This window comes from Procambarus clarkii, chromosome 78 (genome assembly GCF_040958095.1).
Source record: "Procambarus clarkii isolate CNS0578487 chromosome 78, FALCON_Pclarkii_2.0, whole genome shotgun sequence".
Lineage (NCBI taxonomy): Eukaryota > Metazoa > Arthropoda > Malacostraca > Decapoda > Cambaridae > Procambarus > Procambarus clarkii.
This window is the reverse complement of record NC_091227.1, coordinates 17,490,579-17,500,511: the sequence shown is the minus strand read 5'-3', so window position 1 is coordinate 17,500,511 and position 9,933 is coordinate 17,490,579. Positions and strand designations below refer to the sequence as shown.

General features: G+C 39.6%; 1 protein-coding gene across 2 annotated transcripts; it reads right to left on the bottom strand.

Annotated features, from left to right (window-relative positions):
• Positions 1-1,115: 1,115 nt before the first annotated feature.
• Positions 1,116-9,635, bottom strand: LOC123746103 (aspartate dehydrogenase domain-containing protein). 2 transcript variants are annotated; one of them, XM_045727379.2, is made up of 6 exons: positions 9,106-9,635; positions 4,587-4,686; positions 3,650-3,734; positions 3,269-3,448; positions 2,302-2,531; positions 1,116-1,707 (listed from the first exon to the last, which is right to left on the bottom strand). In XM_045727379.2, exons 1-6 carry the CDS (start codon positions 9,146-9,148, stop codon positions 1,518-1,520), a joined length of 828 nt encoding a protein of 275 aa, XP_045583335.1. In that variant the 5' UTR covers positions 9,149-9,635; the 3' UTR covers positions 1,116-1,517. The 2 variants fall into 2 exon arrangements, with proteins under 2 accessions (XP_045583335.1, XP_045583336.1); XM_045727380.2 differs by lacking the exon at positions 9,106-9,635 and adding an exon at positions 5,361-5,684.
• Between the last annotated feature and the right edge of the window lie 298 nt (positions 9,636-9,933).

Genomic DNA, 9,933 nt, shown 5'->3' with positions numbered 1-9,933 from the left:
AGAACCTGGCCCTCTCATAGAAATGCAGGTAGCAAGTGACAATCCTCCTCCTTACCAGGAAATTAGTGAAGCTCTACAGACAATTGTTGGATTAACAGAAAGTGAAGTCTTGAAAACTGCCAAACATCCCTACAAACAATTCACACGGAACAAGGGGTTTATTCACACTAGCTCAAAACTCGTCTCATCAGTGACTCATCATTGTCATTAATGTCTAAGACTTAATGACAATGTGGACAACCTGAGAAATATGAGCCATGGAACAGACCAAGGAAACAAGGTCAGCTAAGAAGGCAGACCTGGTGGCCCACAGGTAGTGACGGAACCGGACACAACAGATTTACCCGATTTACCCGAGGGCCGCTAATACTAACGGCCTTGATGAGGACAGGAAACCAGTGGCTTGTCAAAGGTACCCCCATTTGCCTATATGATCTTTTCCAGGTGAATTTTAGAACCAAACAGAGTTTTGGCATTTGCTGTTTCTGCGAGTAGGTGGTTCCATGGGTTTATAACCCTGTGGGTTAAAAATTATCTCCAGTTCTCAGTCCTACTTTGAAGTTTGTGAGCTTGAAACCATTACTCCTTGTTTGTGTTACATCTGACCTTTTGAAGATAATGTCAGGTTCAACATCCTCCAACTTGTTTAGTATTTTAAAAGTTTCAATGAGATCTGCCCTGCCATGCCTGGTTTGCAGTATACCACCACCTTTCTCCACCACCTCCACCCATGCTCATTTCATGAATTTGTGCACATTATATCAGCTTGTGTTTATTTCACCGTCCTGCACGCATTACTCCAGCTGGTACTAATTACACCAGTCTGTTCACTTTTCATTCATTAAGTTCATTTCTCCTCCGAGATCATAAAGCAGTTTGAAATCATTACATCCCGAGACACGCTCACCTGTGGATTCATTTATTGAGATCTCTCATGTGATTGAAACAGGTTTAGTTGTACAGTACAGTATTTCATTCTCAATGCAACCATTTCTAACTTTCATTATCTGGAAAATGAAGACTATAAAATGGCAGTCTGCTTAGATGGGAAATAATTTAGTTTCAAAGAATATATATTATTAAAATATTTAAAAGAGAAACAAAGCTTACATACAATAATTTATATAAAGTTTATTCATACAAACATAATTTTTATTAGTCTACCTTAGCATTTAGTGAAGTTTTAATAAGTGCCATGTATACAGATGCAATGAATTTGTCAGTTATTACTTTCCATACAGTACTGTATCTGATACAGAAAGATTCAATTCAGTTTAGTACTAAAAAATAATTAAATTTAGTTCAGTATTGCACATATATTTTGTCCTTTTTGCTTATGAAAAGTCATTCCAATATAAACTATTGCTTACGTAGTATAGAACAGTACTGAACAACAATGTCTGTACTTAAAGCGAAGTAAATTAAAAATCTTAAAGCGTACACTATTCATACCACATTCCCAGAGATTGGTAATGTGAATGAATTGTTGGTCCTCAAGTTATACTCAAACTATGTAACTAGCATAAATGAACCCCTGCACCACGACCTCCAGCCCGAACCATAGAGGAGAGAAAAGAGGCATATGTGGCAGTGCCCGTCACAGCTCCTGGGTCAGCAGGATTATTGCGAGTGGTTTTCACACTGAAGTTTTTCCCTGCAATCTCGGGGCCTGTTACTTCAACTTCCACTATGTGCCAGTCTGTTAACCTATAAAATAAAGTTGAGAAATTTATATTCCTGTATAATGGACAAGAGGGTTAATGTAGTAATGTCTACATTTCAAACATTGCCCATCCTCTATAGTGGCAGATATGCACTTGTGTGTGTGTGTGTGTAGTAGTAGTACTGTAGTAGTAGTAAATTAAAGTGAGAATGTATTGTACTTGCTCTTTGATTAAAAAGTGCAATTCTGAATTTGAAAACTACAGCAAGCCTACAGAATACTGTAAAGAGTACCAGTAATATAAACCTTTATTCAAGGAATAATAACATTTATTGAAATTTGAACTAAAACATGATTTTCATCATTACCCTTTTACTATTGTTGTCAGAATAGAATTATAGACGGCATAAAAGGTTTTAATCGGATTCCAGCAGGTATTGTTTAACATGATTACAATTTCTATAAACACTTTGAAATTGATGGTAAAAATATTATTTGTACCATAAAATTATCATTTTCCTCTCTTTCATAGGATGATAAGACACTAACTGCAAAAAAGGAGAAGCAATACAGTCTAGTGAAATATGACAAAATCAGATCAAGATACAAAAGTGTAATTGAAATCCATATGAACTTACAGTGGGTTAGAGATGAGAGAGCCTTGTACACCATCAAAGCCAAGGTTATGTGCAGCTATTGCTGCTGCAGCCATGGTGTTCACATTGTTGGGTGCAAGTGGACAGAGCCCACGTACTGGCCCATCATACAGAATTACTGACTCATTACCACATACTTGTGCATTTTTTACTTCTAAATCTCCTTTAAGTTTAAAAGAGCTTGGATGCTTTGTCATTGTAACTTTCAAGGCCTGGAATCATAAAATATTGTAAACATTAGCAATGCATTCAAAGAAAGCAAATTGCCCTCCTAAATAGAAATGAATCCTACTGGAAAAATGTGGTGAGTGTAGTACTGCAAGGTTCCATTCTGGGTAACAATTTTTGTCATATACAAAATGATATAGATGAGAATATTATAAACTAGGTACAAACCACATCATCAAGTTTGCAGATGATCCTAAGATCTATGGTAAAGTAGGAAACAAAAATTATATTGAGGCCTTCAAAAAATTTCTACATGAATTCCACAATGGCCGGAAGACTGGCAAATTTTTTTAATATTGAAAAAATGCAAGACCTTGCAAATATAGTATGGCAGAACAATACACATCACAACTGTCAACTCCACAAGTGGATTGATGAAGAAAAGACTAGCCACCAGCTTCCTGTCCTCATTGAGGCCACTAGAGTGTTAGTGGCTCTCAGGTAAATTTTGGTAAATTCAGAAGAAAAAACTAACAGTGCGAGGGCAGTTTTCTTCTAGGTAATGCTAGGGGAGCACCCGGGGAAGGCAGCCCTAAGCACCTGGGACTGTTTACAGAAACAATACAACAGTTCACCTAAATCCTGAGATATTTTCAATTCTTGTTACGTTAGGTTCAGGCAATTTAATACATAATTTTTGTGACGTGACGACTCGAGAGGATGAGCTGGACTTGCACAGTTAACTCTCAATAAGTATAAAAATCATCTATTGTACTAAAACCTTGAGTGTTCCCCGATCAGCCATCTTGAGTATGTCTTCAGCACCCCATAGTGCTCCTGCTGGCACATAGAGTCCATGTGACGTGGCTGCCACCCGTAGAGCCTCTTCCACCGTCTGTGATGCCAGGGCAGTAGGAGACCCAACCATGTAGTCAGCCACACTAAGGAACTGTGCCCCATACTGCATAAGAGAGTAGTGAGCATTACCAAAATATAGTTTAATGCAATAATGTGGTTGAGGGAAAAGCAGGAAATATAACAAAATGCTTTTGTTATACTGTACTAAATGCTTCAATACATAATTTTAGCATACTTAGTTACATGTCAATACTATGCTGCTTCTGTAGTGTATATGAGAGGTAAGAGGAGTGATAACACTGACCTTCTCAGTGATGACTGGATGGGCCACCTCAACGATCAGGTCTGGTGAGTACTCTCCACACTCGTCCAAGTCTCGACATATGTACCTGTGTCTCCCACAGTTATGGTGGCCACATGGAAAATTATGTCAATGCCGTTATTTATAATGAAGTACTGTACACTTAGTACACTACAATATAACACACTTCTATGCAATGCAATACAGTGCAATATAAACACTTAGGCAAACCTTTCACCTCAACATAATATGTAGCCACATAATAAAATAAAACAGCTTTCAAAAACATAATCAAATGAGCTTCTTGAGGCTTCCTTTAGCTGAAACTTATGTGTTCAAATAATGTCACTATAGTTTGTCTACAGATTTTTTAATGTCTTTATGCCATCTTTGTCCCAACTGAAGCCTTTTATTGTGCCGTTACTATGTCAGCCACTTCATGCTTCCTTACCCCCCACCCTCCTTAACCCTTAGACAATGCCAATGGAGTCTAGGAATGCAATCTGGAACATTGAGAACTGCAATTTTAGAGCCTTCTTTGTTCCCTAAGCTGTTTGTCGTCTTTGTCATTGAGCCATTCTTTGTCTACAAGCCATATATAAAATAGTTTTTCTGAAATTCATGACAGATTATTAAGTTGTTTATTACAGGTAGTTCCCAACTTACGAATGAGATGCCTATTGAAATGGCATTTGTAAGATGAATGTTTGTAACTGGGGAACCACCAATACACTATTTCATCTTATCGGCCATTATTGAGGCAATTTTCCTTGATAAACAACTGAAATAATTATAAGCACTGTTCATCATGTGTGTGGACTTTTGAAGTGGTTTGTATAAAAAAACATGGGCTGAAATAGGGATTTAGAAACCATAAGACTGGATGTTCGTAAGTCAGAAACTTCCTGTGTTTTCCTCCATTCCCATTCTCTCTTTTCACCTGTTCTCTAGGTGAGATTCCAGGGCAGTTGAGGTGCGATTCCATACAAATGCCAAGTCAAGGTCATCTCGCTGGAGGGCAGCTTGGGTCAGGTACTGGCCTGTATGGGTCAGGAATCACTGTTTCATCACAATTAACCACTTTTTTTTGAACACCTCATTGATGTTTTAATCATTCAGCATACCCTTTCTTATTTACTTTAATTATGGGTTGTAAAGTTTTCATTATATTATTACTGTGTTAATTTATTGTTAGTGTCATAATAGCACTTGTGACACTATAGTGTCACATGTCACAATATTGTTATAGCACTTCAGTAACATTAATAACGATTTATTTTCTAGTTCATTACCTATTTTTGTGAGGTGAATAAGGAAAATGGCAAGGTGAAATAGTTGTTGTATAAAAATTGAGTTAAAGTTGTCACTTTAATATATTTAACTGATTATTGATCCCATACCCATCATGTGGGCATTACAAAAAAAAAGCTGGTCACATAATTATGAGTTCAGGGACTGGACCTCAATGTTCCTCAAGCTAAAAAATTGACATTTGTGGTGATTTAGTTAAATTTTATTTTAATTTGTAAATGGAAGGGTTACTCAGTGACCTTGAGGATTGTCTATGCACTACTGACACCTGGCAAACTATGCATAATCAACTGCAATTTTGGATAATATATAAATTTTGATTTAATATTTTGATATTTCATAAATATTAGTGATAAGAGTCATCTCAAAATTCTTAGATTTTCCTTATACAGTATTTAATTACAGTTCATAGTGATGTAGGACGTACAGCCACCCCCTTCCAGCTAGGGAAGGAGTTCTTGCTCCCTCGGCATCAAAAACACAGTGTGAGCATCACAGGTCTAAGGCTCTTCATTCTACTACCAGCAAATTGATGAAATATTTTTGCCTTTGGGAGGATGTCACTATCACAAAGGAGGCATATTGTAGGTCCAGTACTAAGTAGAGGAATGTCGCTGTCACTGGGAGTTTGTCCTTGTCACTGCTGGGAGGTTAGCTCATCATGATAGTAAAGGTGGGTGGGAGTACATGCACTATTTTACATGTTTAATGCATTCAAATCCTTACCCCCTCCAGATCAGGCTGAGGATAAGGTTATCTACAACAATTTTAATGGGTCAGATAGCCAAATCTCAACAAGGTCAGGTCTGATCAAACCTTGTTCTCCTCTTATATATCTAGAAGAATTACTTATTTAATCAGTTTTCAGAATTACTAGACACTAGATTTACAAATCTGGAAAGTGGAGCTTTGCATATATTATTCATAAATAATTGTAATTGTTTTAGCCAAAACATTGACCTACTCATTTATATGAAAATGTATGAGCTCTTCCTGGTAATAGTAAAATTTAGGAAGGATGTTGGAATCAGATCTGGTCTAGTTCAGTATTCTACACTTGTCCCCACTTAATATACAAGGCTTGCTTCCTGGTACTACAGTTTGCATGCATGTGACAAGAACAGATAATGCCGAAGCTCCCCAAGGTTAAACATTTACATTTCATTTGCAATACAGTATTCCATTTACTCATTAAATGGCTTTTGCTAATATTTAATGATTTGGTTATTATTGCTGTTTAGTGATCTTTCATATGCCAAGTCTTGACCAGTAGTGCTGACTGCTCGGTCATCCTAACCAGCATTGATCAATATGTATATTGACCAGTGGATTGACCTGTAAGTGGATTAACATTAGACTTAACACTGGAGACCTGTATAAAAAAAATAGCATTAGTGTACCTGCATATTTAATACATTCAAGAACCTTATCAAGTTCAAAATATTATACATGAAGTGTATGTTAGACCAGTCTTAGAGGTTTTGGCTGGAATATTGTTCCAGATACATTAGTAATATTGTTCAAGGTTGGTATGTTGTACCAGGTTGATATATTGTTCCAGGTAAGTGTATTATTCCAGGTTGGTATGTTGTTCCAGGTTGATATATTGTTCCAGGTTGATATATTGTTCCAGGTAAGTGTATTATTCCAGGTTGGTACATTGTTCAAGGCTAGTATATTGTTCTAGGTTGAAAGTCCAAGTTGTATATTCTTCCAGGCTGGTACATTATTGTATGGGATATTGTTCCAAGCTGGGATATTCACCAAGGCAGGTATATTATTCCTGAGTGGTATATTGTACCAAATTGGTATATTGATCCAGGTTGGTGTATTGTTCCAGGGTGGTATATTGTGGGGTACATTGTCCCAGGGGGTTATATTGTGGGTACATTGTCCCAGGGGGTATATTGTGGGTACATTGTCCCAGGGGGTATATTGTGGGTACATTATCCCAGGGTGGTATATTGTGGGTACATTGTCCCAGGGTGGTATATTGTCCCAGGGTAGTATATTGTGGGTACATTGTCCCTGGGGGTATATTGTGGGTACATTGTCCCAGGGTGGTATATTGTGGTTACATTGTCCCAGGGTATATTTTGTGGGTATATTGTCCCAGGGGGTATATTGTGGGTACATTGTCCCAGGGTAGTATATTGTGGGTACATTGTCCCAGGGTAGTATATTGTGGGTACATTGTCCCAGGGATGGTATATTGTGGGTACATTGTCCCAGGGTGGTATATTGTGGGTACATTGTCCCAGGGTGGTATACTGTGGGTACATTGTCCCAGGGTGACTCAACGTTTCTCTAGTGTTGGAGGGATAATTTGTACTATACAGTACAGTATACTTCTCCTTATGACTAGTTATTTAAATAAGGCTAATTACCTCTTTAATAGCGTTTATATAGCAGCTTGCCCAAGTATATAAGTTCCTAGTTACACGCATGATTAACTATTCCTTATGAGCCGTTCTCCACCATACTACATTCACCCCGGCCCATGTCTGACTCTCTCCTGACTTACTCCCTCAACACAACTTTCCCTGTGAGAACAATGGGGCAAACGGGCCCCTTCCATCACAATTATAGTGACCTCCAACAGCTAATTGTCCGCAATTCACCAGACTATTCTTGACTGTCGCTCTAGTTATCTCCAAAGCTTTCACTAATTTAGAACTACGAGACGTCACGGGAACGCAGTCCCCGTGGTGCAGTGGTAAAACACTCGTCCGGTGCTTTGGCCTGGGTTCGTATCCTTACTGGGTGTCAATCCTTAACTGTAGCCTCTGTTCACCCAGCAGTGAATGGGTACCTGGTTGTTAAACAGTTTCGCGGGTCGAATTCCGGGGAAAATTAGAATTAAGGACCTGTCCGAAACGCTACCGTGAAGGCTTCTTGTACGGCGTTACAAGAATGTAAGAACTCTTGTAAATATAAATAAATAAATAAACTGGGCGCCAGTGCTGCTTTCGCCAGTAGCCTGATTTCCGGTCCTGATTATTTCATTTTATTTAGCCAATCTTGCATTTTTACTACACAAACTGTTCCTCGTCATGCCTCCCGTCAGATGACCATCATAACCTGTGTTCACCTAGCAGTATATGAACCCCTAGAGTTGAACAACTCTGGGTGTAGGTTGCATCCTGCCAAGGTCAGTCGTTGACCTTGGGGGGGGCCGCGATAAGACTATAAGAGGGTTTTTGTCCTCTAACAGTTAGAAACCATTTGCTGTATATAATATTAGATGGGGTACTCAACGGTGCCTGGGTCGACCGCAAAGGTTGTGCCATTCAAGTGCTGGGAGTACTCTGAATGCAAACCTGCCAACGGAACGTGCGTTTTGGCATGTCTTCCTCACGCTGACTGTATCAGGTCCATAAAGGGGGCAAGAGGGCCGGACCCGGCCACATGTCAACTGTTTAAATACATTCAGAGAAGTTGGGTTGGGTTCGGTGCAGAAACCCATATTCCCCACCATTTGCCCTACGTGTGCTGACCCCAAAATGTGCCATCAGAACGTGTCTTAGCAAGTCTTCCCCTCACTGACTTCATCAGCTCCATAAAGAGGACATGGGAGATAACCCCGACTCCCCCCCCCCCTCCCTGTGACAATCCTCCAACACCCACCTGTCACCCTGCAAAGTTTAGTGAGGCTATCCTCAGGTATCTGACCTCCAAGCATGGACAGACAAACTGATATCCTCTTGTAGATATAAATACCTGCTATAGGAAGTGTATGGAGGTTGGGCCTTTCCCAAATATCTCCATAATATAAAAAAGAAATTAAAAATTATATTGATTTGAACCTAAACATTTCATCTCTAAATCTTAATGAAGGATGGCATGGGGGCCAAACTCCTCCCTTTAAGGGGGCCATGTGGATCCATCCTAACATCCCCTATGACTGACCCTCTGCACCCACCAGTCATCGTGCAAAGTTTGGTAAGGCTAGCCATAAGCATCTGGCCTCTAGCTTTGGATCTATGTATGGTTATTACAAGCATAGTATAATTTCTTCATATCCGTAAGTGTATATATTTTAACAACATAAATTAACTGCACATTTTGTATTAGGAACACTTAATCCAATTTTCAACAACATAGACTGATTTAATTTTAATAGCAACTGTGTAGGTATTCTCACTTACCCAAATGTCCATAGCCGACAATCCCGATCCTCTTAGGCGCCATGATATGAAGTAGGACGAACCAAATAAGAGTCCTGGAGGAAGAGCAGGATAACAGCCTCTCCACCCACCTCAAGGGCGCATGCCCGGAACCACTCCCGCTAATGACGTGTTTCTCCACAGAGATAAAGAGGTCTCAGGACTGGTGTACGTGGGATGGGAGGGCCTCGCAGCACGCAGAATCACGTACCTCCCTCTCGTTGCTACAAGCTCTGGTGCCAGCATACACAAACACGGAAGCTGTAGCAGCAGCGTACTCTTGAGTGTGGGTGCCCAGCCTGTGTGAGATAACTTGTAAACACTGGGGTAGTGGGGGAAGGGGATGATGGGAGGGCTCTTGGTGGTGGGGAGATGGATGGGTTCTTGGTAGTCTGGTAGTGAGGGAGGGGGAGATAGAACGGTTCTTGGTGGTGTGGGAGTGTTATAGTGGTGGTCTGGTGGGGAAGAGGAGTGATAGGAGAGCACTATAGTGATCTGGTGGGGGAGAGGGGTGATGGGAGCTAGGCTTGAGTATTGGAGGGTACCCTCCAATACTCAAGCCTATCATCACTCAGCAAAAAATCTGCTATCAGAACTATGACAAACTTTATCTTCAGACAACACACAGTCCCTTTGTTTAAGTCCCTTAACATGCTAAACATACACTCACTCCACACATTCTCATGTGCTATCTACGTGCACAAAACCCTGTTCCTAAATGCTATCTTGAACTGAAACTTTTCCTTGATAGGTGGAAAAGGCACATATATATATATATATATATATATATATATATATATATATATATAT

What these genes read in the sequence shown, in the direction of transcription:
- LOC123746103 (XM_045727379.2), bottom strand. Translation starts at nt 9,148, where the DNA reads ATGGCGCCTAAGAGGATCGGGATTGTCGGCTATGGACATTTGG. An exon ending in GAATCTCACCTAGAGAACAG is followed by an intron (nt 3,735 to 4,586) that starts GTGAAAAGAGAG and finishes TGGGAGACACAG; the next exon opens with GTACATATGTCGAGACTTGG. An exon ending in ATCCAGTCATCACTGAGAAG is followed by an intron (nt 3,449 to 3,649) that starts GTCAGTGTTATC and finishes TCTCTTATGCAG; the next exon opens with TATGGGGCACAGTTCCTTAG.